Source organism: Megalops cyprinoides, chromosome 7, assembly GCF_013368585.1.
Source record: "Megalops cyprinoides isolate fMegCyp1 chromosome 7, fMegCyp1.pri, whole genome shotgun sequence".
Taxonomy (NCBI): Eukaryota; Metazoa; Chordata; class Actinopteri; order Elopiformes; family Megalopidae; genus Megalops; species Megalops cyprinoides.
This window is the reverse complement of record NC_050589.1, coordinates 18,747,143-18,774,527: the sequence shown is the minus strand read 5'-3', so window position 1 is coordinate 18,774,527 and position 27,385 is coordinate 18,747,143. Positions and strand designations below refer to the sequence as shown.

The following is a 27,385-nucleotide window of genomic DNA, read 5'->3' as shown; positions in this document are numbered from 1 at the left end:
CACGGCAGCCATTTTTCACCATAACGTTCGCCACACATCAGCTGTGATGGAGTGGGAGGGATTTACTCCAACCACATTAGGTGATTATTGGATGGCCAGACTGAGAGCCTGATTTGGAACTTAGCCAGGGCACTGGGAAATGCCCTACCCTTTCAGGAAGTGGCTTACTGTCTCATTCAAAAGACAGCGTCTCCTACAGCAGTGTCCCCATCACTGCACTGGGGCATCAGTCTTCTGGTCTAGAGGGAAGCAACCTGTTTTCCCCAAATGGACTCGCATCCAAATACTAACGAAGCCCAACCCTGCTTGGCTTCAGCAGGGTGGCATGCCTTCATGAAAAATCTAGTCGCTCCATAAACTGACCACAGTGAAGTCAAATGGAAAAAAAGTTAGAACCCAGCCAAAGTTCCCACCAAAGGAGAAAAGACAGTCACGTCAATATTTCACAATCATTTATTGCAACTTTTTGGAATGAGAGCCTGTTATTTACAATGGCAGAAAAACTGAAAGGACTCATAAATACTTCCTCTCCTCCTCTACAAACAATAGTCTACCAATCCTTCAGAGCAGTGCTCCATTTCCACTCTGCCTGTACCAGTAAATTGCAGTCTGCATACAATGACGCTCAACTGAACACACATTTTAAAATGAGAAAGTCTGTGTCAGCGATTTTCCCTTCTCTCCTATTCTGTGGTGTGAATTGCATTGTTTCTCCAGGCTTCAAAAAATCAGTGGTTAAAAATACAGAACAATCAAAGCGGTACATGAACACGGCATTCACCCCGCCCCGAAGACTTGTCCTACATTGGCACACTTGGATTGGGGAGGTTCGGCGTGTGGTGACACATGATTGGAGGAGGAGGAGACAGAAGTGACAGGGGATTGGACGACACAAACAGAGGGGACTCTGAGCCACTGGTAAGGGGACGAGGGCTCTCCGTCACACTGTCCTCTGAAGGAAGGGATGGGTGGGAGGGAGTGAAGGATGGGGATAGGGAGAGAGGGGTAGGAGGGAGTCAGGGCGGGGATGATGGTGACAGGTCCAGCGGAACTGTGGCTCTCCACGGCAGGTTTAGAATCGGAGCCAATACATGGCACTGCGCATTCTGTTGTAGTCAGGCAGCTGCTCGACTGGACCTGAGGGAAGGGAACAGGGGTCAGCGAACTGGAACACTGGGTACTGCACAGAGAAATGAACACAGTCTCAAACACACACACACACACACACACACACACAAACAAATAATCTGTCTATTATCACTTACCGACAGCAGCCACTGCAGGACACTTGTCATAGATGTATTTGGAGCACACGTCTCGTACAATCTTTGGGGTCACAGCCTGTGGGAGCAAGGGGAAATGCAGACAGGCAGTGAGATGCAATGCAAGAGTTCAGTTATTCCTGCCAGAACTTGCAGAACTTGCAGAACTGGCTGCTGAAATGTCATCGACAGACTGAAAAAATTGAGGACAGCGTACTCTGTGTCACTGTGTTATGTCGAACTGTTGTATTGTCACCGTGGGCCTGAGAGAAACGCAATTTCAATCCTCCGTATGTCCTGTGCATATTGGAGAATTGACAATAAAGTTGACTTTGACTTTGACTTTGATTAAAATCAGTGCTCAACATGCACTCAATCAGCCCTGAAGAAGCCGGTTCGTTCACTGCTTCAGTGGCTTGGACAAACGTGTGCGTGCAGCTGTTACCAGGCCCTCTCCCGCTGAGAGGCCTGGGACAGAGATCTAATCGTTAATCGATCGCAGCGAGAGGGTGCCACCGAACGTGGCGCTGCTGATTAACTGATGCACTCACATCGATCCTGGCGTTCCACTCGGCCAGGGGGACGCGCCGGCCGTAGGTGAGGATGTGTCTGCCGATGTCCTCACACAGTGGCGTGGTTCCTGTGGGGGTGATGAGACAATACATTACAGTCAACGCATTACAGCACTGAACAAACAATACTACAGAGTCAATACAACAGTGCCCTGGACAATTTCAGTATTACAAAGCCAATACATTACAGCTCTGCACTACCCGAGAGCCGCAGAGTCAATACATTGTAGCACTGGACAAAATGAGCATGACACACAACACTGAACTGTACAGAGTCAGTACTGTTGTATTGAGACTGCACAGAGCGGATGTGTATTGCTGATATAGAATCACACAGTACAGCAGGGAGGCAGCTCTAAACTGCACTTCAGAGATGAAGCACTACTCATCTGAGGCAGATACGAGAGAGGGAGAGGGAGAGCTGCACAGCAGGCAAATCTGATCCATCGCAACTGAGATCTCAAAGGCTTGTGAGTAACGGAGGGTAAGGTAAAAGGGTGAGAGAGAACGAGAGAATGACAGACAGAGATTGAGAGTGCGAGGGAGAGGGAGGAACCGTCTCTCTCTCTCTCACCGTCCAGCTGTGAAAGCAGGTTGGCCTTCAGCACGTTCTTGGCGCGGACCACGTCGCTCTCGGTGACAGTGGTGCAGAGGTTCATCCTGCACACAGACGGGCGTACTGTGAGTGAACACAGCTGCGATCAGGGGGTATCTGGGGTGGCGGTGTAGCATAGTGGTAAGGAGCAGGGCTCGTAACCAAAAGGTCGCTGGTTCGATTCCCTGCTGGGACATTGCTGTTGTACCCTTCGGCAAGGTGCTTAACACACAACTGCCTCAGTAAATATCCAGCTACAGAAATGGATAGCATGTAAAAATTGTATCCTATGTAAGTCTTATATGTATCCTATGAACTTTCCTCAGCACATATGAGCAAATGTCGGTGGGTTTAAATGGGTTTTTGGGCCACCAGCTGGGAGTGAGCCACGGGATACTCACCACTGGTTCTGGGCGACGTGCATCATGTCATCGATGTGGTGCTTGTCGGTGACGAAGTAGATGCCCAGCAGGCCGGTGTCGCTGTAGGCGGTGTGGAAGGCCTGGAAGCTGTGGCACAGATTCTCCTCCACCACCATGCGTGCCAGACGGCTGCTCAGGTTCTGCACGGAGGCCACAGCCGGCGTTAGACGGGCCACACAAACACAGGATCGCATGCAGGTGGGCGCTACACGCCCATGATTAAAACAGATTTCCGTCTCTTTGTAAAAATCCCGCTAATGAAAGTGCTGAAACCTCCAAAACTTTAATACACATTTATGTTTAGAAATTATTATATATACGGGCCCCATCACCCATATAATCATAGATACAGAAAAAGTACATGATTAAAAACATGACACTATCAAAAGCATATAATTACATACACTTTACTGCATTCAGAAGAGCCACATTACCTTAGAAACTAATGGACTGAAAACTAGACAGTTTTCCCTGAAACGGAAACAAGGGGAAAGGGACCACACAGTTGGGTTTCTGTTTCAGTTGGAAACTAAAGGGAGGAGGACCGGACAATCGGGTTTCCAGTGTCTCTGTCACATTTGACCCTCACCTTTCCCCCGCCATAGGTGATGTCATAGCTGCCAGTCATGGCGTTGGCCACCATGAGGGGCACGATGTCTTCGCTGGTGGCGCTGGCGCCCTCTACAGCGATGGCGACATGCGCCAGAGGCATGTCATCATCACGCATGCGGACCTGCAGGGGGGGGGGGGGGGGGGGGAAGAGAGGAGGGAGAGAAAGGGGACAGAGAGAAAGGAAAGGAGGGAAAGAAAGCAGGAGCAAACAGAGATACAGACGAGAGAGGAGGGAGAGAGAATGAGGATAGAGAGAGAGAGGAGGAGGGAAAGAAAACAAGAGCAATTAGAGAGAGAGAAAAGGGAGCGAAAAAGAAGAAAGAGAAATCAAGAGCAAACAAGAGAGAGAAGGAGAGGGAGGAGGGAGCAAGCAAGAGAGGGGGAGAGAGAAGGCAATGACTTTGGTTCAGTTTCATGCTTGCCATCAAACAAAGCCCAGTAACTGTCATTATGAGTGCTGAAATGATCAGCAGGGACAGATAAAAAGGTATCAATTTAAAAAGGCTGAACAGACATCTTTTGTTCTTGGCTGGTGGTGCGAGGGACTGAAAGCTAAAGATATGGAGACAAAAGGGCACAAGGCAGTTGTTCTCACCTCGCTCCCAGTGAAGCGGCAGGGAGATAGCACAGGCACCGCATCCCCCTCATACTCAAACGACACCCCGCTGAAGTGCTTCTTGGCCAGATCCACCAGTTCGCTGTGATGCACTCCTGCAGGGGTATGAAGAAGAGGGGTACAACACCATGACAGTCACTGTAGCACCACAGTGCAGAACCACTACAACACCATAGTAGTCAATGTCAAACACGACCCCTCAGTGTAACTGTGAACATGACCTTAATCACCGACTATGTGCTTTGCACAAATAGCTTGCTAGCCAATGCCACTTTATGTAGCACGCTGAATGCGCGTCATTCATAAGATTAATCTTCAAGCCATGAGTAATTGTGTTCAAGTGAAGTAATGCATAATTGTGCTTATTTACACAGAATACATGAACTGTAAATGTGAACGTCACCTTAAACACTGATTATGCTTCTTACAAATAGCTTAACTACTGTCGTTTTATATTTGCTGGGTGGGAATCATTCATGAGAATAATAATCTTCAAGCTATGTGTAATCGCATTCAAGTAAAGTAAAAATGCCTAACTGTGTTTATTCACGCAGAAAATATACTGCAAGTGCTTTCAAGTGAACTCCACTGAGAAACTGGTTGATGTAAAAAAAAAAAAAAAATTTTGGATATTGAAAAGTTCATTGCTTCTTGTAGAGATGACAGTACTAGATCACCACCTCTGGACTGGCAAGTGACCCCCTTCCTGACGGAGTGCAGGAAACAGGAGAATGGAAATCACTGGCACACCCATACAGTTTTTTCTGGGGAACTCTTCGATAGGGGAGCAAAGGGTCAAAGCGGCAGCACAATAAGGAGGCGTCAATGACATAGACGAGTCACTGTGGCAGTAACTACTGCAATAAAATACTGTACCCCCAGCAGCAGCCAGCACCATACGAGGGGCCTTGTAGTGGCTGTTGATGTACTCCACCAGGTCCTGACGCGTCAGAGTCCTGCAGAGGAGGGGCCGGGGGAGGGAGAGAAGGGAGTTGGGCATCAGAACAGCAGGGCATTTTAGCCACGGTCTGACGTGTTCCACCAGCCCTTCGGCTCTGTCGGGTATCCATACCTGGCGTTGTGTGAGGGTCCCAGGACGCTGTGGCCCAGCGGGGTGCCCTGGTAGGCGGTGGCGTGCAGCAGGTCCAGGCAGACGTCCTGCAGGCTGCCCTCCAGCTCCTCCAGCTCCCTCAGCACCACGTCGCGCTGCCGCTCCAGCTCCGACTCGCTCAGCGCGCTGCTCTGCACCACCTCCGACAGCAGCTCCACAGCTGGGCGGGGACACGGGCCAGCGCCACGGTGAGCTCATTCACAACTGCTGACACTGCCGCCCTCAGGCGCACAGCCACACACACGGTTTCAGTTACAGTCAAGTATACACACACACACACACTCGAGCCCATACACACGCACAGACAGGAACATGAGCAGACACGTGCACCTGTGCATGCATACACAGGCGCGCACACAACATGCGCGTCCCCACACATGCACACACACATAAATATCTACCCACACACAAACCAAAACACACAGAAACATATGAGTCCACAAGGCAGCTGAGCCCGACCTTTGGGCATGTCCTTGGTGAGCGTCTTCATGAAGTAGGCGGTGTGCTCTCGGGAGGTGTATACGGACAGGTGAGCCCCCATGGACTCCACCTCCTGTTCCAGGGCTGCCTGGGGATGCTTCTTTGTCCCCTGATGGAACAGGGGGAGGGATGAAAGAGGAGGAGACAGAGATGTGAAGGGAAAAAGGGGGAGAGGAAATCTAGTTTAGGCAATGTGGTGAAGAGACGTCTGTACAATGTACAATGCTACTCCCCTTCTTCAGTAAAACAGTTATAATGGATATTGAATTTTACTCTCAGAATAAATCCTTTTCAGAATCTACCAGAATCTGATGCAATGCTGGACCATGTGGGCCACTTGTAAAACGGAGCTTTGATCCACACAACACTTAATCAGACAGAAAACAGTGTTTCAATTACAGACTGTCAATAATAAATGTTACTAAAAAACTGTTTTTTGGAGTTTGGAGCTTTGGAGTTTGAGAAACTCTATCGCCCATCCATGGGCCGTTGTAGTTTCTCAAACTCCAAAGCTTGTGACAGTGACATTATGCTTTGTAAATGTGACTGCAGTATTACTGAGGACCAGTGCTGGACATAACCCAATACTCCACTGCCATTAAATGACATGGAAGTAGAAGTGATGTCAAATGATCCCAACAATTTTTTTGTGGTAAAACACATGCACAGGTCAGCTGTTGTCCTCATAAAAGATCAATGAGTCTAAATCATATCTTAATTGACCACAGAATATTTAGTGGAGAAATCTGCAAAATTGTGGGAGTGCATCAATCGATGTTAAATGGCAGAGGGAAAACAGGGGATGATGCGCAATTGGACTCCCTGCTCAAAATCACTTCACCAATAAGGTGGGTTTTTGCTGGTACCTTGAAGGCCAGGTGCTCCAGGAAGAAGCCTGTTCCATTGTTCTTCTCTGTCTCATAGCGACTGCCACAGTTAATCCACAGCCCCACCTGCGGAAGGAAGAGAGAGGGAGGGAATCTGAGTTTAACTGGGCCAGGCTGCATGCACACCTTTAAAAATACCTTATTCTGTTTGTGCAGGTGAGAGGACCAGAGAGAGTGATCATAAAGCAAAAAAAGTTGTGTTTTTGAGTGACATGGATGCCTCTTTCCATACTCAAATAAAGTATGCGCAACTCAGTGCATGTGCATGGGTGCCTATCTCCAGATATGCGTTAATGCACACTCACAGTGCAGGTGCCGTGTCCAGTCTCCTCGGAGGCGACCCGCAAGCCGTTGTCCAGGGTAGTGAGTTGAGTCTCTGGGATTCCCAGCAGGCTCTGTGCATATGACACACTGGCCTGGCCCCGCCTTCCCGACAGCAAGGCAGGCTAAACAGAGAGAAAACAAGGCAGAGATCATTAGTGAGAGGCAGGCATGCGGCACGTCAACTCCGTTGAGTATCCAAACGGATACTCAAAGACAAGGAGAGAGAAGAAGCGGAAGCATACCGCGCTCACACATGTACAAAGAACTGGTGAGACTAGTTACAACAACGTCTTTTCAATAACTTACATGTACATTAACACACTCATACTTCTTAATTTCAGTCTGTATTTGGAAAACAGACACTCATAATCTCATTCATGCAAATAAATAAAAAAAAAATACATACACATACACACAAATATACATACATATATGAAGGCTTTATAAAATCTTGTGATTTTCATTAAAGCAAATGTTAAGCAGAAATGACAGGCCCACTGAGAGGAACCAACTCCAAAGAGGACATCATTAACCAACTGTAACAGTCGTTTTGGGGAAATTTGCTAAAGTGGGCTAATAAATTAATGCACTTTCAATAAAGGTGTAGGTTGCGTAAAACACAATCCTAACTGAAAAACAATAAAAACAAAACTTAAATAATTCTAAAAGATAGCCACACAGACGTTGCTGCTGAAATGTCAATTTAAATCAATTAAATAAAGTACCGCTTGAAAGCCAGCTACCCAGCAAAAGTTCACCTGAGGACAAGTCGGTGACGCTAATGATATTCGGAGCACGTAGCTAGTCGCGTTTTGCTTCGAATCTTTTAGGACAGCTCAGACATTTTCCTCCATCTGACCACCGCAGTCACAACTCTCCAGCTATCGAGGCAAAAATTAATCTCACACAATCTCCCCTGCTCACCTGTGGCCAAATCAAACCGTCGACAGTTAACCCAGCAATCTGTCTCACACTGACCTTGTTTGAACCTGACTGAAACAGTCACATAATGTCCCATCCCCTTCCGAAAGGACGATGTGAAAATATTCCTTCAAAAATGACAGATGCGAAAATTTAGCTAACTAGTTACATATCGGTAACTTTCTGCAAAATGAGTCCGCCTGCCAGCTGACTAGACGTTAATTAGCTAGCATGCTAATTCTGTCACGATCGCTAGCTATGTTAGCTAACTACTGTGACCTTCCGGAAAGGCCTGGCTAGCAAACTAGCTAACAGCACAGGGTAAAGCGACACGCAGGTACATTTACGAGACACTCTATCGATCAGACCAAAACAGAAAGTGATGGACTTCTCTACAATCTCTCCGTGTTATATAATGGGTTAGAATAACTTACGCTGCGAATTTTAGACAGAGCTCGACCCACTGCGCTCCCGGCACGACACACGGACGCCGCCATCTTTCTGTCACAAAACTTCTGACTGAACACCGGCAGCGCGCACGTACAGCCGTGACTGTGCACAAATGGGGCAGGCGGTAGTAGACGGATCAAGGCCGGCTGATCACGCGTTGACCACTTAAAGACTGCGGTATCTGTGGGTAGCAGTAAATCTGGGCTGACTTTTAATCACTTGACAGGGGCAAAGCAATGAGGCAACGGTAAGATTATGTTATTAAATTTAAGTTATTTTCTGACTAATCTTGAAAAACATGAAAACTGCATGTCAATCTCTCACCATTTTCCATCTTGGTACAGTGGAATTCGTTTAGTTCAATGGCTGTCCAATTGTATTTATAATTGTTATTAACATAATATTACTATGGAAATGCATTGATATAATCCAGATGTCTAATCATCCACTATCATCCCCCTCAGGATGATATATGGATACTTGCGGTGCTTGTTCTGAGCTGGTGCAAATGAACATGCAGAGGGGTAATCAGTTTAGTATTTCACATCTGATTTGTGGGATTTGGTGTCCAACTCTCACCGGTCATTTAAAATGTGAAGACAGATGAACAAATACTAGCTCACTAGTGCATGTTTTAGAAGTAGTCATAACATGTACCAGTGTTAGTGATGTTTCTGAGCCTCGAATGATAACCAGCTGTGCCTTCGATGTCAGACATAAAAACAGTCAGTGAGTTCATGGGCGAGTTCATCTCACATACCCCCGTTTGTAAGTTGATGACGTACACTGATGATGAATAGCCTGACTTTGAATGCTGTTGACAGATTACAAAGTATGTATTTTTGAAGAATTACATCAGGGTATGTATTTAAGATTTACCATGCTAATGAGAATTACTCAAACATCTTCCTCCAACAGTCGGTGGAGTGGAGAGGATACATGATGGCCCCTCAGATTTCATCTGTTTGTTTCTTTGTTCATCTGTCTGTTTATAAACTTAAAAAAGTAATGGACATATCTGGATGAAACTTCCTCAGGTGACTACTTTTGGGACAAGTAAGGAAGAAATGATAAGGTTTCAGGGACACTACAGTCACAGAGGCAGTCTCTAGTATGCCATTCCATCTGGCTTACTATTTATCTCTATCCATCACATTTAGTTTATTTGCATTTCTCTGTTTATAGCAACACTAAACACATGGTTGTAGTGACATTCTGTACATAGTGTGAGGTCATCCAGGATAAGGCTGACAAACAGAAAGATCAATGTGGGAGATGACATAGTACTGACTTTATTTTGAGGTACAAGACTCTCCTGCACAGTGCACATCAGTAGCCACCTGCACAGTTATTAAAACCAGGGAGCAGTGTTTGTGGATTGTCATACGGACTGGCGCGCTCCGGCCCCTCTGCAGACAGGCACAATCTGTCTGTGGAAGTGGGGGAAGAAGGGCTGCTCTGGGCTGCTCTGTGAGGTGGGCGGAGCCTGAGAGCCGTTCAGGGCGGGGGACAGCAGAGCGGGGCTGTCCCGCCCACGGGAGCCTTGGGGTGTAGGCGTAAGGCCAGGCCGCGGTGAGCGGGAGGAGCCGGGGCGGGACGATTGTCTGCTGTGGGCGGAGCCACGGCGGGACGAGTCCATCGAGCGGGACAGGGTGCGGGTGGATGCGGGTGGCGTGTCGTCCCAGGTGAGGCCAGCACCCTGGTGCCTTGATTTCTTGGGCTCCATAGAGAAGGCAGGGGCGTCGGGCATTACCGTTATGCGGGGCACTGGGACCTGGCGCGGGGCTTGTCGCTCTCTTTCGGGGGGCTGTACAGGCTCCGGTTCCTGTTCCTTCCCCTCCACCTCTGCCTCCGCCTCTGTTTCAGCTCTCGGAGCCGTCTCCTTCTCCGTCCCCTCCTCCTGCGGCCAGCGACTAGGCACCACATGAGCCTTGACAACAGGAGAAGGCCTTGCAGGCTTCACAGTTTTCCTCGCCTTCCCCACAGCTTTGCCCGCACTCCCCGCCTCCTCCTGTGCTGATTCGTCAGCGAGGGGCTGAACAACAGGGCTCAGCTTCGGGGGGTGGGATTTCCTCTTAGCGCGGCGACGTGGTCGCTTGACAGAACTCCCCTCCACCAGCAGACTCACTCCCACATACTGCGGAATGTCAACTGCAGCCTAGAGAGGAGAACAGACTGAGATCAGCTGTCTTGAAACCAGGAAACAGAACCAGAGTGGCGCCGCACCCCAGTGGTGACCGTGCCCATATCTCACCTGTCTGTATATGAGTTTGAACCCCCCGGTGTGCGCACTGCGGTGCAGCCGCCGGTCCAGCACCACGCGCAGGGTGTCCTCCTGCACGGCAGCGCACAGACGCGCCGTCACGGCCGTGGAGGGCGCCATGGTGGGGCTGGCGTTGATCTCGATCAGCCAGGGCCGCAGGTCGCCGCCCAGCATGAAGTCGGCGCCGTAGAGCTCGAAGCTGCCGCGCCGCGACTCCACCAGATCCTGCGCCGTCTGCAGGGCGTGCACCACCGCCTGCTGCATGCCCGGCACCACCACACTGTCCCACAGGGCCGCCTTGCCCTGGCCGCGCAGGAAGTCGCAGAACTGCCAGCACGACCACATGTTGTCCTCGGGCACCTCCGGGTGGCGCAGCTGAGACGGCTGGAAGTGTTTCTGGATGGAATTGTTACACAGGTGGACGGAGCTGAGACGCAGAGAGAGAAGCACCGCCTATAAATCAGTCTCATCTTTGTCCCTTTCCTCAGGTTTTTTCACTGATAAGTCGTATGGTGTGGCAGCATAAGTGCTTAGGGCAGTACTGTTAAAATGTAGGCTGAGAAAAAAAGACTAAGAATTCCTCCAGATGTAAGCTATTAGCACATCTTTTCCACAGGTAGAACATCCTGATTTGGAATTAAATATTAATAAATATGATTATCAGGAGCCAGATAAGACTGAAGACAGACTGATTGCATGCTTCTCCTTCCTCTGATAGTTTTGAGAACTCGGTTAACTGCTTTACAAGGCATATTCTGTATATTAGGAATACTTTGCATTTGGTAGCTTGAGATATGTATACGTAAGGCTACCGAGGGTCACATCTGTGTCCCTCACCTGTCCAGTGTTTCCACGGAGTACGGTTGAGTGGAGAAGCGCAGGTAGCACTCCCGGTAAAACCACACCGTCAGGGGGTTCCAGTCTGTCACCAGGAACCACTGACGCAGGTCGAACTTGGTGCCATGAATCAGCAGGGGTCGCTCCAGGTACTTCTGCACCACCCACTTGCTATCCTTGATCAGACCCGGGTCGCAGTCCACCAGCTTCAGGATGGCGTCCAGGTGTTTCATGCAAATGATCCCTGAAGCCAAAACATTACACAGTCTGTTATGTGATTGTGTGACTCCCTATGATTGTGCTACATTGCTGGTCTGGACTAAGTTAGAACATTACTCTATTCATATACTGTGATGGCGTTTGTGGGATTGCACCAAGTCAGTGCTTTGAGTGAGGTGTCTGCACTGTGCTGTGTCTGTGTTCACAGTATTGTGACTGTGCTGTGCCTGTGCCCACAGTGTTGTGACCGGCCTGTGCTTGTGTTCATGGCGGAGCTATTGTGCCGTGTCTGTTTTCACAGTGTGGTGACCATGCTGTGTCTGTGTTCACCATGAGCTGACTGTGCTCTGGTCTGTATTCGAAAGCGCACCCCTGCCACGGGACATGGCGCCAGGTTTAACTATCCAGATGTTGTGGATCCCGTCCGTGTCCAGCTGTGGGCTGACCTCCCGCGTCTTCTGCAGCATCGTCTGACAGCTGTCCACATGCTGAGCGCTGTCCTGGATTTCCACCCCGTCACTGCCCAGTGACAGAGGGATGACAAGACACACCTGAGCCCCAGTGCCACCGAGACCTACTGAGACCCACTGACGCTGAGGCACAGAGTTACGCACAGGTCGAGATGCACTTTCGAGACAGGCTGACAAGGCACACCAGCAGTGAGCTACTGAAATAATGCATCCTCATAGGAAAAACCCATCAGGATGAGCAAACTGCAGTCAATGTACCCAGAACATCATAATAATAAAAACTCACTGTACAACCAGGTAGTAGTTATGAAGAAACTCCGCCCACTCTTGCTCTGTGAGGGAAGGGGGGGTTTCCATAGAGATGTCAATATCATGGTGTTCTATGCTGTCCAGGAAGTCCTGACACACACGTAATGCGGTGCCAATGATTCCGGATCCAACCGTTTGCATGGCTGGACGCTTACACTGCTTCTGACCTGGAAGCAAGGCAGGGCAAGAGGACAAGTGACCACTCTTTTTTTTATTAGAGAAACTGACAGTGAATACTAGACTGGTATTAGACTTCTCTGTGCACGGATTTCTTGAACAACAAGTGCAAACAGTGTTTTTTTGTGAACAAGTGAATTTCTTTTTCTGCTCGTGTGTGTGTGTGTGTGTGTGTGTGTGTGTGTGTGTGTGTGCGCATGTCTGTGAGAACGAGGGGGGCATGCTTCTGTTGAACAGTGTGGAGTGTGTGTGTATCTGTGTGTCACATGAGTAATGTGTCCCACCCTTTACGTTGACGGTGTTAGGCGATCTTCCTGCCCTGGATTCCTCTCTTTTCTCCCCACGACTCCTCTCCACCACACACTGCAAGAGGCTGGTGCATGCTGTCCTCCGGAAGTCCTCTGCAGAGAGGGATGGGGGACAGTGTGTGTGCGTGAGGTGAGGCAGTTGAGAAGAATAAACAGTCGTCTTGCGTTTCCCATACACCATCTACAATGAACCTGACACACAAAGAAAACATTTTTGATTCTGAGGTGGCCAGCGGCTAAACAGAGAGAGGAAGGTCGCAGTAGAGGGACGGCGGTCTGACCGATGAAGGCGTGCTTCTCGTCCACGGCACCCAGCCTGTAGCAGCGTGGGAAGAACGTGTCGGGATCGGCTGAGTCGAACCACTTCAAGTTCCTTAGATTCACACACAAACCCACCTGAGAGACAGACAGAAAGAGAGAGAGGGAGAAGGAAAGCGAGAGTGTATATGAGGATATAAGGTTTTTCTGGATTTAAGGATTTTTTGTTCATATGACAGTACTTGTTACAACAGCACATGTGCCATGTAACAAGCCCTGCATCGAACTGCCAGCCTGTAACAGACATGTTACTAACTTAGGGGCATTAAATACCTCACCGCATCTTAAATTGTGCTTGAAAGAAACAAGCAGTTTCCCACCTTGGTGGTGAAAGTGCCCGCCTTTGCGTAGTGATTGACCATCTGCTCCTTCCGCAGCATGCGATAGTCAATTGCATCTCTCCGCATTGTCCAGTAAAAGTACACGGCTTCATTTCGCACAAGGCGACACTGGAGGAGGAGGGAGAGGACAGGATGAGGAGGAGAAAGAGGAAAGTGGTTTTACGATCAAATCTTAATTAGTCACTATTATTGCAGCTGTTTTTCATACTATGAATTGTATTATTTACACTGATCGTATTTGTTGCTATTATTACATGATAAGAAAGATTAGGAATCAAGTTATTTCAGAAATCACTTCTGTCTTGATTTGTCTAAACATGTAAGCGATTCTATTTTTTGGTGCTGTTATCTCTTGTAGTCAACATTATCAGAAGTGGTAGTAATTAGAGAGAATGTGGAAGAAAAAGCAGTAAATCTTTGTCATGGGGAGGAGGAGCTTGTCGTAATTTGTATGGTCATTTTTCAACGCCAGAGGATTCCAAAATGAACACCAACCCACCATGAGGTCATACAGTTCATCTGGGTCTTCCTCCTTCTCTCCCTCCTCTGAGCTGTCTGAGAAAAGCAGGGGGACGGCATTGATTAAATCTGATACTGAAAGAGAAATCACAAGTCCCTGTCCCTGTCCCTGACTCATTGGTGGGGCCCACAGGGAGCTGTACTGTGCCGGCTGTGTGTCCCATTAGATCTCTCTGTAATCACTCTACCATATAGCCTCAGTAATAACCTACAGTGCCACATACAGGTATGTTCCTCCTATGAGACACCTTATTCCTATTCAGAGGAGATCACCGTCCTATGGGACGGCCCAGTGTAATGATAACTGTCCTAAGAGGAAAAATTAGTGCCTAGGCTTGATCTGTCCTATGAGACAGTCCAGGTACCAGTGTGATGAGATCTGTTTTACAACACAGATCAGTCCCTAATCTGTCCTCTGTCATTTTGCATACCCAACATCTCACCTTCATCGTCATTACTGTCATCCTTGTCTTCCCCCTCATCTCCAAGGCGACGCCCCGCTGTCCTGGCAGGGCGTGGCAGGCGGTGCTCCACCCAACCCCTTGCCCGCAGGGCTGCCCGGACAACAGGGTAAGGACCCTGTACTGAAAACACCTTTCGCTGCTAACCGGGGAGTAACAAAAAGCGTGTTACTGGGGAGCCCAGAAGGGGGCGCTGTAGAGGCAGTGGTCGAGGTGAGGAACATAACTCACCCTCACAGCCTTGTCCACCAGAGCCTTAGCCATCCGCATTCTCTCAGGGCTGATGACAGGAACAGTGGTGAGACTGCGCCGAACCTTCGGCTCCATAGGTGCTGCTCTTACACACACGTATGCGTGCACACACACACACACACACACACACAAAATCATGCAATAACATCATACCATTAGCATGCTATTCATACAGTAATGAGGCCAAAACAATCACAATAAACAACTAGCCACATAAGATCACTTGACTATGTAGCCCAATTTCTGCAGTGTGATAGCGTGTGCTGTTACGGCATGGTGTAGGTTATCAGTACATTGCGTGCATGAATCTTTTGCTGATTATACATTGTATGCGAGTTTATTCTGTCAGCACATTGTGTGAGGATATGTCTAAGTATGAAACGTGTGAGAGTGTTGCCAGTACGTTTCGCCAGCTGCTGGTGCATCATACATTATTACACTGTGTGTCATCTATGCTATTAATACACCTTGTGTATGCTGTCACCATGTCGCTTTTGTAGGTGAACACTGTAGGTGTTGTCAGGAACTTGTGTGTTGTGTGTGAATCTATTTTCAGAGTCCTGCATTCAGTATGGGTATATTTCCACAATCTTCCACATTTGTGCAAGTCTGGGCTGTTGGTAAATCAATACATTGCGGTTGCTGTGCGCTCTTCTCAGGTGAAGGTCTAGGGGGTGTAGCTTGTGCACGCTGGCTGGGCTGGGGTGGGCTCATGCCGTCTCTCAGTGGGTCACCGTCCTTCTGGAGCGGAGCTTGGGGAAGAATCTCGCTGCACAGATCTGCAATGATCGCTAGAACACAAAAAAAAACAGGCGTGTCTCGAGTTCTGCTTGTAAGCGGTGCTGACTTGTAAGCGATGCTGACTTGATGAAACATGCTGTCCGTAGCTCTCCTTTAAAGAACGGCACAATCAAAGTGCATCGCCTCGAATAAAGCTTGTTTAGTACTCACTGTCAAGCAGAGACGTTGCCAAGTCATTTTATATGACTTGACTTACAAAACTAGGATTCATCAAATAAAAAAATGGCCAAGAGCTATTTTCAGTTTTAGAGATTCCTGTATGTGTGCTCAAACCACTCTACTGCACTATTTTTGAGATCCTGTCTCCATTTTAGGTAAAGACAGTCTGATCACCTTGCACTACACTACACAATTACTACCTGTGTAAATAATGGCAAATGGTAATGAATTTCTTAATTAAATTCAATTTATTCAAATCAAATTATTTCATAATATGCTCCATAGAAGTATTTTTACAATGAGGCAATATAAACAAAATATGAATATCTAAAGAATGTTTACTTTATTACACCCAGTTCAATTGTCCCTGAGGGTCCTATAACACATAACTGAAAATAAAAGTGTGTGTGACTCAGAAATAAGACTATCACTTGAATAACACAAATACTTCATGAATATTCAGTATTATTATTAATATTGAACACCTGTCTGTAACCTTACTCTTGACCATGAATTGATACAAAGGAAATACGGCTGAGCTGCTGCCAGTGTTGGCTCAGCTGTATTCATGTACTTATTTATTCAGTGACAATTAACCAACATTACTGTCGAGTGTGTCTTCATTACTTATTTAAGGCCCTGGCTTTTCAAATTCCACTTCCTCCTCTTCTCTCCATCTCTTAGTTTGAACACAGCACAAGGCAGAATCACAGGTACCATACTGTCTGCACAGAGATGCCCTTTGTTCTGTACAGTACCTCAAAAAAGCCCTCACACATTACTCATAAGTTAAGCTGTCCATACCGCTCTATTTATATAATGTTAAAATGAGCCCTTTGATCACAGATGCGATTGGCCCCATCATTCTTTGAAACACATCCCTAAACATGGTATTACTGTACAAATATCTTAGATCTTATGGCTCAGCAGCCATAAATACCCACTGACACACATGATACACTCAGGCTGGTGAGCAGATATCTGGATCCACAAACCAGGCAAGGCAGGATGAGAGAAGACAGGCAGACAGGCAAAACAGAGAGTCTCACCATTGTATGTGCGGAGCAGGCTAATCTCATTGCCCTGGTTCTTTTCCCTCCCCTCCTCCTGGACACTCTTGCTCAGCATTTCACAGCATTCATGTGGTCACTAGCCCTCTAGGTCCTGGGGGCCTAAGGTCCCAATGCTCCTCTCTTCTGGCGCCCTCCTCCTGCTTTAGTCCATCTTTCCAAGCCTGTGCTCCATAAAGCACAGCCTGGTCACGCAGTCTACGGGTCTTTGTGAGCACGTTATTGAGGAGCTTATCTGTCAGTCTGTCAGACAGTGCTGTGGGCCTGCAACGACTGTGGAAGGTACAGTAGAGAGACCGACTGAGGGGTTAAACTGAGAAATTGAAGGTTAAAAATACAGACCTGCCCCGGAAGGCACAAACAAACAAACACCCACACCTGCAAGGACACGCACGCACATGTATGTGTAGTGATGGAAAATGCCAGACAGAGAGAGAGAGAGAGCCTGCCACATTCCGGAGTAGTCATTGTTATCTTCAGGACTGTTTTACTCCAGGAGGAGCAGTGGAGTGTAACTTGGGTCAGATTGCAAGCAGGAGACAGCCTGGATACACCTGTCACCTCTCCCATCACCTAGACAGAAGCAGAGTTACACCTCTCCACAGCACTTACGGACATGCACTGGGGCCATACAAGACAACCGGTCTGGTCATGGCTGTCCCTGTCACTAACGCATCACTGCACCTGACAGTGACAGGAAACATGTAATTACCATGGCCCAGATACAACACCATTCTCCTCTTCATAATGTAACCAGAAATTCAATGCATACACAGTGCTGTACAGGTTCACCCCCTCAAAGTGATCAAGCCTGAATCTGATCAAGGGGATGTGACCCATATGCATCCCACCCAGAAAGATCTTGTTCATATCAAATATTCATTCTGGTCTTCTCTAGTAATATATTCGAATATAGTTATTGGCAGTGACATTCATTTTACAATTACTATAGACAGAAGTACAAAGAATTAACCACACCACTTTGAAAAAATGAATGCAAAATTATTGCATTCATGTTACAAATATTCCAAGAATTGGAAATCAAAGGGAGCAACCGAGGATTAAGGTTTTTTTTTTTCTCAGGTTATGCTAGCACATACCACAGCTTTTCAAATGCATGTGACCTATTGCAGACTGGGTACAAGAATGTAAAACTAAGAGAGCTGTACTTGTCAAGTCAGGTCAGGTTCTACCAAGGCTCAGGTCAGCATGGTTTAAACAGTGATAAAGGACTGCCACTGTTCCCCATCATAGTACCCTGACAGCATGAATACAGGTAGCTACTTGCGAAAGGTTCGTTCAATAACATGCAGAAAGACGTTTGAGCAAAGACTGTCAAAGGGGAGCTTTTGTGTCAGCTATCCTTGCGCCCACACACCCAGGTTTATCCTCTGCGCCTGCATTTATCACCTTTCCATCATTCTGAACTTTGCCACTGAACACATCACTAGCAAGCTAGCAAGCGCACCACAACGACATCGATTATATCTATCAAACAATAGGACAGCACAGTTTTTATTCGTAAATGACGGAAAACGCATAATGTATGGGGTCCGTTTTAACTCCTCCATCAATTTCGTGTGAACGACACGACCTCGAATTACTTGCATAGCAAACGGTACCTCAGCAAGGGCAATCACTTAGTCCGCAGTATCACGCCGTGCCTTCTGTAGGGGTGGTAAACTCGCCCGTCCCGGCGCTTTCAATCTTTTTCGCCCAATCTGACCACCGTCCCTGCACCTGCGCAGTGTCGTTTACTCGCGTCCGTACAGACTGTTTACAGTCTCCATAACAACCGCTTAGAAACGTGCAAAACAGGAAAGTCTTCTCTCTGTGGAGATGGAGCATGACCACTGAGCAAAAGGATTTGTATGCATGCCTTACTATATGATTGAAAGCTATATGCACATTCAACGATTTTATTTGGTTGTGTACGACATGTTTAGCTGGTAATATTCAGTCGTGTGTTTCATAGGCATGGGACAGCCCATGAGCCACGTTCAAGCTAGTTACCGTCTATGGGGGCTTCGTTTATTGCTTTTACCATGTGTTAATTCTATTTTGTCATATTTGCTTTAGTCTTGCGTAAAATGTCGGTGTACTTTAAGTTACAAACGTATATTTTTCATTTTGCAAGTTCAAAGATCAAAACAAGATTTTAAAAAATGTTAATTTCGTTTAATGAGTTCATGTTTGATCTTCATGTTTGTTATTAATGTGTGGAAATGTTAACATGAAATGTTCGCTTCAGTTTGTCCTTGAAAGTACATTGTGTGTGTTCCCCACTAGATGGCGTTCTGTACCAGCTAAAGTGGTAGAACACAGATTCCCGTCTGTTAGTGACTGCCCGAAAATGTAAACTCTCAACTCTACAGACTACTGCTCATGATTAAATATTATTAATTGTACGTTGGCATCATACTTTGGTGCTAGCTGCTGAATTCGCCTGTCGTACTGGAAAGGGTATTGAAATATAGCAGGATGAAAGGCCTATGTAAGTTCCGGTTACTGTTATATCCACCTTATTGTATACTTTTTCTTGAAAACGTGCATATGCCATTGTCCTGAGAGCAGAAATGTGTTCTAAACATATTGTATTTATTGTAGATAGCAATATAGCACAAATCAGTGGAGAACAGTGTTTCCTTGGTATTTCATGTAAATACCAAGCATGGAAGATGAAAGTGAAAGAGAATGTCTTGTTTTAAAAGTCAACACCACATTTGAGTGTGAGCATGGCATGTAAATTCATGTATTTTTCACTTGGGTTATATAATTGCTGTACATACAATTGCTGCTTCCTTATGCCAGAATTTGGTCTCTAAAAAACGATGCTCAAACTCACATTCATGTGCTTTATTTCTCGACTAAAGTTACACTTATAACCTTCAGCAAAGCCTGTTGGCTAAACAAGACTTCCTGCTCAGGGAGTGCTGGGAAAGAGTGGAAGACACAGAAAGCCACAAGGCTTCCCTATAGTTTTGCAATAAATGTATCAGCTGGTGGCTCATCCGTTTTGCATTAACCCAATAAGAACCCTTCTAGTATCTTTTTGTATCTTTATTCATTCATACCAAATGGCCCACATTCCAAATTAACCTGTAATATGACGCAAGAGCTTGATATATTGAGTGGCACAATTACATTAGGACACGGATTTGTAAAAGGGAAAAAAAAAAAATTCCCATGACACGATTGCATTCCCCAGATACTTCACACGAGATCCTGAGAGGAACCACTTTGTCTCTCCTGTGAATTAGTCAAAGAAGAACTCCTGCTGCAAATGAGTCGTCTCTCGTGACCGGAGCCACGGATGACAAGGGAGAAGGGTCTGGGGTGTGCTGGGGAAGCACTGCCTGCTCAAAGGCACTGATATGCTAATGAGCTCACATGGTGCCACAAATGTGTGACTTCCATGTCTGTCTGCCCTCACAGTTGTCCTACTCAGTCTGCATGGACATATACAGTATGTTACACTTAAACATAAAATCAAAGCTAAATCACCTCAACGTTACTGATCATGAAAGTGAATAATAAGTGACTAATATCTTGCACTGAATTATTTGTTTCCAGTGTGTTTATTTGTTTATTGTGAGTTTCCAGTTACAATTTTCAAAACTATTGTTATTCTTTGTGAACAAATGAGGTTATGAGGAAAATAGCAGTACATACCCTTAAAGCTGCAGAAAAGGAGATAAATTCAATGAATCACAATGAACAAACCAATACTCCACTATTTAGCAAATAAACTGCTATACAGTAAGTAAAGTGACTGTCTGTGTCACTAATTTTATCCTACAGCAAGTAGGCTGAGACCAGCCCTAAGCACATATCCTTTTCTTAAAATATCAACATGACCACATGTCTTATTCTTGCCAACATGAATAGGAAAAAAAGATTTTTTTCTCTTTAATTTTCATCTTGTGTAGGAAAAACTAATCTTGTTTTTCTTTTTAAAATGATTACTATTAGTAGTAGCATGATTATTTACATATAGGCCATCATGGGTGTGAAGACAATAAAATCAGTTTGTTTTTATGTGCTTTTGTGTGGTCATATCATTTGGTAAACAAAGAAAATGAATATACTGTACTTCCCTGATGAGTCACTCTTTGAAACCTCTCCACAGCTGTGTACATATACATCACTGGCTCACTCACTCCCCCTATGGGCTAAAGCTTGGTCCTGCATGCTCACAGCATTGGCAGCTGCCTGACTGACTGTGTCTCTTATTAGCTTGCTGGGGCTGAGGCACCCTCTCAAAGCACTCTGGCCCTCTCCCATTGTGTCTCTGTGAAGGCTGTAATTACAACACAACAGCACAAAGGACACCGGCAGCTGGAGACTCAGCACTGCCTTCTACCCACGCTTCAGAACGGTCTCTCCACAAATGCAGCTGGGGTGGGGGGAGACAAAAGGAGAGCAGGAAGACACAGATAGAGGGGGGAATAGCTCTGGGAGGGGGGCATGAGAGGAAGGAGGAGAATACAGTAGCATAGGACACAGGGCACATTAGGAGAGAGAGTGGAGTTAAGAGAAAACTGAGCCAGAGCAGGTGAGAGAAAGGACTGTGAGAGAAGAGATAGGGAAAGAAAAGTTAGAGGTGGCATAAAAAGAGAGAAGGGGTCCAAGGAATGAGAATGAAGCAGGAAGACAGAGTGAAAGGTATGGCTGGGCCTGTGGTGGGGGAAGGGCTGTTCTTTTAGTTCTAGGGGAAGACCGTCCTCTTGGATGTGTTCACTGACAACGGACTGAGATTTCTCTCCTGAGTCTGTTGAATGTGGACCTGCCCCCTGTATTCTGTGAGCTATTTTGTCCTATCAGCATCCCTGCACACAAGCCACTAAGACTGTCAACCAGCTCAACACAGCCAGGAGTATTAATCAAATCCACAGTTCAAAGTTTTCATTACATTGTTTTGTGGTGATTAGCAATATGGAAGGAAATATAATTGTTTCTCAGTGGTATCACTTTCTCTTCAAACTTACAGAGTTACAAATACGTTAGTCACAAAGAGACAACAGGCTGTATTTTTGAGTTGTCATATTTGTTGTTTGTTCTCCTTCTTTTCATAAAAAGGAAATGCTGACACACAACGAAAGGCACTGCTGGGTGAAGTAGCCACTTCATTGGTTCAGAACCTGTTGATGAGCAGTGACGCTTGAATGGTCCCCTTTCCTTGATTTGCATACACACTGATTCAATAAAATTAGTCCACACCTGGGTTAGATTTACTTAATCACGCGTTTACATGTAAAATAGTAGCCCTTCCTTCCCCAACTGACAGTCATATACCAACATCCAATCACCTTACGCTGAACGTGTGCCGTCCGTAAACCTTTATGAGTGTTAGAAGGGTGTCTGAACTGATTATATGTAGCTGTAACACCGAACTGATCACCTGCTTTTTTGATACGGGCTTTGCAGATGGGCAGACCACTAAGTAAACACGACGAGTGGGCCGTGCCTTTGGATGAACCAGCTGAAATCAACAGTGAAACAGTGATGGCCATCTCTTCGTCAGATCCTTAACCTCTTCCTCTCTCCTCCTTTCTTTATCTCCGTGCCAAAAACAAATGTGTGGGATTTGTGTACGAGCAGCCAGTGGAAGCAGGGACTCAGCTGCCCCCGCCGTGTTGTTTGCACAAGCGTGAAGAGCATTTCTGGAGCAGAGTCCCTTTCATCTGGGGCCGTCCTCCACACAGAAAGAGCACCATTGTCTCCGCCGCTAGGGACGTTTCACTCCATTATGATGTCATAGTTTGTGCTTCCAAGAAGTACGAGTCTGCTGAGTTACACCGAGGGTGTGAGGTTGCAGGCTAGACAATACATGCAGACGCACATACACATATGCAGGGCCACAAACAAAGAAGCATATATACACATGTGCACGCAGGAATACATACATGCACGCACACACACACACCAATAGACACCCTCACAAACATACACACACACATAGTGAAATGTTATTTTGCTTTTTTAAAGGATCGGTCAGGGGGCAGTCAGGTTAGGGGTTGGTGTGGAATGATTTACACACACACATGTATATACACCTGCTCTCTCCCTTGTTTGTGTTACCCTTCCCCTTGCCTCTCTCTTTCTCTCTGTCTCACTCTCTCCCTCTCCCTCTCTTTCCCTCACCCCTGTCTCCAGGTACTTCCTGAGCACTTTTCATTTGCATGTCTTTTGCCTGGCAGTTGGACCTGTTGTTCAACTACATGCCCATTTGCAAGCACATGCAAATGAGGGTGGTTTCCCTTTCATTTTATTTGATTTGATTTCATTTTTAGCTGCCTAAGAATATTCCTACAGCTTTGCCTGGGGTAAACTTTTCAGCCTAATTTCATGAGTGAGCACTGTATCTTAAAAGCCAATACGACACCACCCACTCCACGGCTTATAAATGAGCAGCTCTTCTATTCTTCAATTCAAGGTGTAAGGTTAGGTAACATAAAGTAAGTGAACACTAATATAGAGGTGTTCTGGTTGGGGTGACAAGCGTAAGTCTACCTGAGATGGCATGACTAAATGAAGCTAACACATGTACTGTATCACGCTCATGCGGGTAGCATTATGCAGGCACCGAATGCAGATGTCCAGAGAGGAGTCCTGAGGCGAGTCCTGAGGCGCATGGTGTGAGCGCGACAGCGTATGCTCACACACGCGGTGCTGGAGAGGGAGTTCTTCAGATAAGGCGGAAGCGAGCATGGGAGGAGCCGATTGCAGGCTCCCGTGGCGCTCTCTCTCCCTCACCTGACGCACCAGGGCACCGGCTCCCAAGGCAGGGCCGGTGAAAACGGGAGAGGATAAAAAAGGGTCGCCATGGCAACAGAGACAAAGGACAAGCAAACATTCTGCGGTTATGTGGCCCTGTGGGCTCTTAATCAGCTCATGTTTGCTCTGTGTTGTTTTGCTTTTTTTGTTTATCTTTTGCTTTATTGCTGTTGCCATCATTTGCTGTGGTGATGAGATGAGCGATTTGCTCCAATTTTCAAATGCTTATGCTCTAACAAAGAGAGCCTTCAATCAGTACCCTGTACAGATTCTTCAAGGTTGGGAAGCCTGGACTGTGTACCCTCTGTTTGTGTTCAAGGCCAAGCATCCTTCTCTCACCCCATCCACACTGCCATAAAGTTTGCACGTTCCACCTGGTGACTGGTTACTGTTTTCACTACACAGGCACGGTTTGTTGGAGCAACTGGGGTTCAAAGAGAAGCCAACAACAGAACAGCAACGGTTAGTCAGGCAAAGCGCGGGTTGCTGCTTTAAAGCTGTTTGTTTCGCGGTATTTGGCTTGTAAAGGTTAAAGTGATTGAGAGAAATGTCCTGTGGAGTGGAGAGCAATACTGATAAGGGAGGTATGCAGCGCTGTGCTCTTAGAGGACTGCCAGCCCTCATATGTCACGTACAGTGCAGATCCCACACTTAAACACACAGCGGAGCCTTTGCAGATGGACAGAGCACCAGAAGAGGGAATCTACCCGCCTCACAAAATCTAAAATCAACATTTCCCTCTCCCAGCCGACACAAGGCGGTACGCACCAAACACCAAGCCCATCAGTCTGCCTGCACCCTACTTACCTACCAATCAAGATTAAAGGCCCAGTCTAATATTAACAGCTGCCATGGGCCAGTTTCATTTACATTTATCTATCTGGCACCTGCTGTTTTTCAGAGTGACTTACAGGAAGTGCATTTAATAAGTTTAGGCAATTAGCCAAACATTGAAATGAGCACTATCCTTGAAATATAGCGCCATTGTGTGAAACATTGCCACAAGGGCAGTTAGTGCTGTCATAGAGCACACCACTCTGAATTACGACTGCCAATTTCCACTCAGCGAATTGGTATCGCCACAAGTTTGCAGTGCTCCAGCATGTTTACCACTGAGCTTATACCACATTAAAAGCTTGAAACGCCACCAGACTTTTATTACCTATGCTTAAATAGTGATCTGTTTCACAGCTACCGGCTGTTATTAGTGTTAGGAGAGAGGAGGTGTCTGAGTTTAGTAAGCACATATGTAGTATGAATATTTTTGTTTTGAGTCTGTACTGAAAACTGGACAGCGATCCTACTGTTCTGACAGTTGTGAGGAGCTCATTCCACCACTTGGAGAAAAGGATCGTGAATGAAATGAGCGGCACTTCCAGGGAGGGACTAGGCAGGCAAAGGCAGTAGAGCAGAGTGGTCTGGCAGGAGCGTAGTGTGTGATGATGGATGGGTGAGCAAGTATGAGGGTGCAGTTTTCGTTACTGCTCAGTAGGCTAGAACCAGTATGCAGTTTCCGAGTACATGGTGTCACAGTGGGTGGCTTCAGTGTCACCATAGTGAATTATTAAATCTTCAAAAAAAACATGATTATTCTCAGCTGCTATTGTAGCAGATACTGGTGTGTCAATATGCATCATAGCTGCATTATGGATTGTGTTCATGTTGTCCGGGTTCAAATGCAGGTCGTCTAGGAGCTGCCTTTGAGAATATGACTCGAGATTTTAATATCAAAATATGAACCACATGCCCTTAAACAGAGCATCACCCTAAACCGCGGCGCCATCAAATGAAGAGGAGATGCGTCATGTGTAAACAGGGCCAGGGGCGGCCGTGACGTGATCCAGCCCTGGCCCTCTCAAGGCAGTGATGACCCTGTTCTATCTGCAGGAAGAGACTGATAATGAGAGTCCATTACAGGCCTCCATCCAGGGCCACTGTCACTCACTGAGAGATAATCATAATCATAATCATAATCATAATAAGCTGACAAACAAGCCAGAGCTGGCTCACCAAAGAGAGGGGGACCGTAGTTAATGTCATTATTATTCATGCTCTCGCTGGGTGCTCCTGTGACACGAAGCACATGGCCGTGCGAGATTGTTAACAGCAAGAGAAAAAATAACAAGCTGCGTGATAAACTCTGTCTATATATAGCCTTGACGGTTTTCTCTCTCCTTATAAAGTGCTTTGGGGAATGTGGAGAGGGGCATCCTTTACTTCGTCTGGCCACGGGTGGTGAACAGCCTACCTGATTGGTAACAGGGCTCCTGCTTTTCCAAATGTTTTCCCCTTCCCCTCTTTTTCTGTCTCCTCTCTCTCTCTCTCTTTCTCTCTGTTTCCTCTTGCTCTCACTCCCTTTCTCTTTCTGCCTCATCTCTCTCTCACTCTCTCTCTCACTTACATTAGAGCAGCAAACAAACTCCCCTCCTGTTAGTCAGAGAGCGGGGGCGTGCAGCGCTCTGCTAGGCTCGGCATCACAGTCCTGCTGGAAGATTAAATGGCCACTGTTTATTTACATAGAAATGGTTATTTACTGTTCGCTCCGCAGTAATGAATACCGTGCCATAAATCTTAGGACATGTACGGTTCTGTTGTTGTCCACAATAATTACCGCACTGTGCTCCACTCTGTAATCTGAGGAAGTCTAAACCCAGAGAATGGATACTGGACCTCCCTCCCCCCCCTTCCCCCCCTGCAGTGGATTCCCAGTCAGGGCTGTCAGTGCTGGGGTGTTATCCAGACAAACAGACAAAGCTGCCCTGTTTTCACCAGTCTGTTGGGGTCAGTGTCGCTGCAAGCGAGCAGCTGGGTGGGTGGGCACAATAAGCCGCAATCGCTGTGCTGTAATCTCAGCCAGCGCACAGGTGGCTCTCCACTTATCAGCAGCCCCACGCACACTGTTAAACCTGAGTGAACCAAGGCCTCATAGACGCACCACACACCTATTACTAGCATCCAGCAACCCGAGGACTCACTGCCAGCGTTGAGAGGTTCTTCCACAGCTTGTCTGACTCGCTCACTGCCTGGAAGAGATGGCTTTCCCTCTGTGGAATCCCTCCGCAAGAGAAGAAGAAAAGCCAGTAAGTGTGAACCACGATAATTTGAATAAAGAAGCACATCTGCGCGAATGCATGTACAGCACGTCCGCAGCCGCTCCGTCGTCTTCTTTGGCCAATTAGAGGAGAGGTCCCGCCTCCGAGTTGGCCTGGGATCTGAAATGACAGCCAATGATCCTCCAAGCCATCTCCCGTTGACCTAAATCACAGCGACAGTCACAGGCTGGGTTCAAAGGTCAGGCAGTGGGAGAGAGGGGATCATTGTCTCCCAGCATCTCGCTGCATCTGTTCCCCTGTCTTTTTCCTCAAGCTGGGTGGCCACACATGACAGGGACACATGGATACACGTGCTGTCCTATAACTGGGAAAGAAATATTAAGATATTTACACATAGATGTGCCTACTTTGACCATATTGATATGCTCCAGGGCAAAAGTTGTTCTGGATAAGAGCGTCTGCTAAATGCATGTAACATAATGTAATGTCTAAACAAAATCTACTTCACTGTAAATTTCCAAAGAACAATCTGACAGCTCTGCTCTGGAACAGTGAAATGAAGCAGAGAAGTGTTTTTTTAATACCATAAATGAGATGGGATCCACTGAGGACAGGAAGTCCCCCTGGCTGAGCCTGTTTGTGTACAGTCAGCAGTGGAGTGTGAGTGCAGCTGCGATTTCACATCTGTGTCTCTCTTCAGCTGACTGGCACACCGTTAGCCCTCCTACTGCCATAAAACACAGTCTCCTCAGTACCCAGCACTAGAAATGCACACAGGGTCACACACCCACACACTTAC

At 46.8% G+C, this 27,385-nt stretch overlaps 2 protein-coding genes across 3 annotated transcripts; both read right to left on the bottom strand.

The window, feature by feature from the left end:
- Positions 1–728: 728 nt before the first annotated feature.
- LOC118780600 (cytochrome b-c1 complex subunit 1, mitochondrial-like) lies at positions 729–8,312 on the bottom strand. The gene is made up of 13 exons (XM_036533188.1): positions 8,237–8,312; positions 6,863–7,003; positions 6,537–6,623; positions 5,650–5,779; positions 5,152–5,350; positions 4,956–5,035; positions 4,059–4,174; positions 3,441–3,584; positions 2,831–2,991; positions 2,409–2,494; positions 1,814–1,902; positions 1,266–1,341; positions 729–1,137 (listed from the first exon to the last, which is right to left on the bottom strand). Exons 1-13 carry the CDS (start codon positions 8,297–8,299, stop codon positions 1,073–1,075), a joined length of 1,437 nt encoding a protein of 478 aa, XP_036389081.1. The 5' UTR covers positions 8,300–8,312; the 3' UTR covers positions 729–1,072.
- A 1,318-nt stretch (positions 8,313–9,630) lies between these two features.
- Positions 9,631–18,462, bottom strand: LOC118780659 (tubulin monoglycylase TTLL3-like). 2 transcript variants are annotated; one of them, XM_036533279.1, is made up of 14 exons: positions 18,379–18,462; positions 16,736–17,029; positions 15,359–15,517; positions 14,706–14,806; positions 14,457–14,616; positions 13,994–14,049; positions 13,474–13,602; positions 13,117–13,231; positions 12,812–12,928; positions 12,328–12,517; positions 11,942–12,090; positions 11,353–11,596; positions 10,507–10,942; positions 9,631–10,410 (listed from the first exon to the last, which is right to left on the bottom strand). In XM_036533279.1, exons 2-14 carry the CDS (start codon positions 16,812–16,814, stop codon positions 9,634–9,636), a joined length of 2,712 nt encoding a protein of 903 aa, XP_036389172.1. In that variant the 5' UTR covers positions 16,815–17,029; positions 18,379–18,462; the 3' UTR covers positions 9,631–9,633. The 2 variants fall into 2 exon arrangements, with proteins under 2 accessions (XP_036389172.1, XP_036389173.1); XM_036533280.1 differs by lacking the exon at positions 18,379–18,462 and having other exon boundaries at positions 16,736–17,122.
- Positions 18,463–27,385: the final 8,923 nt, after the last annotated feature.

Coding starts and splice junctions, on each gene's coding strand:
- LOC118780600 (XM_036533188.1), bottom strand. CDS start 8,299: ATGGCGGCGTCCGTGTGTCGTGCCGGGAGCGCAGTGGGTCGAGCTCTG. Junction 5,780..6,536: donor TGGAGCACCTGGCCTTCAAG/GTACCAGCAAAA, acceptor CTGTTCCATCAG/GGGACAAAGAAGCATCCCCA. Junction 5,036..5,151: donor GGACCCTCACACAACGCCAG/GTATGGATACCC, acceptor CCTCCTCTGCAG/GACTCTGACGCGTCAGGACC.
- LOC118780659 (XM_036533279.1), bottom strand. CDS start 16,814: ATGCTGAGCAAGAGTGTCCAGGAGGAGGGGAGGGAAAAGAACCAGGGC. Junction 13,603..13,993: donor ATGAACTGTATGACCTCATG/GTGGGTTGGTGT, acceptor CTCCTCCTCCAG/TGTCGCCTTGTGCGAAATGA. Junction 13,232..13,473: donor CGGGCACTTTCACCACCAAG/GTGGGAAACTGC, acceptor TCTGTCTCTCAG/GTGGGTTTGTGTGTGAATCT.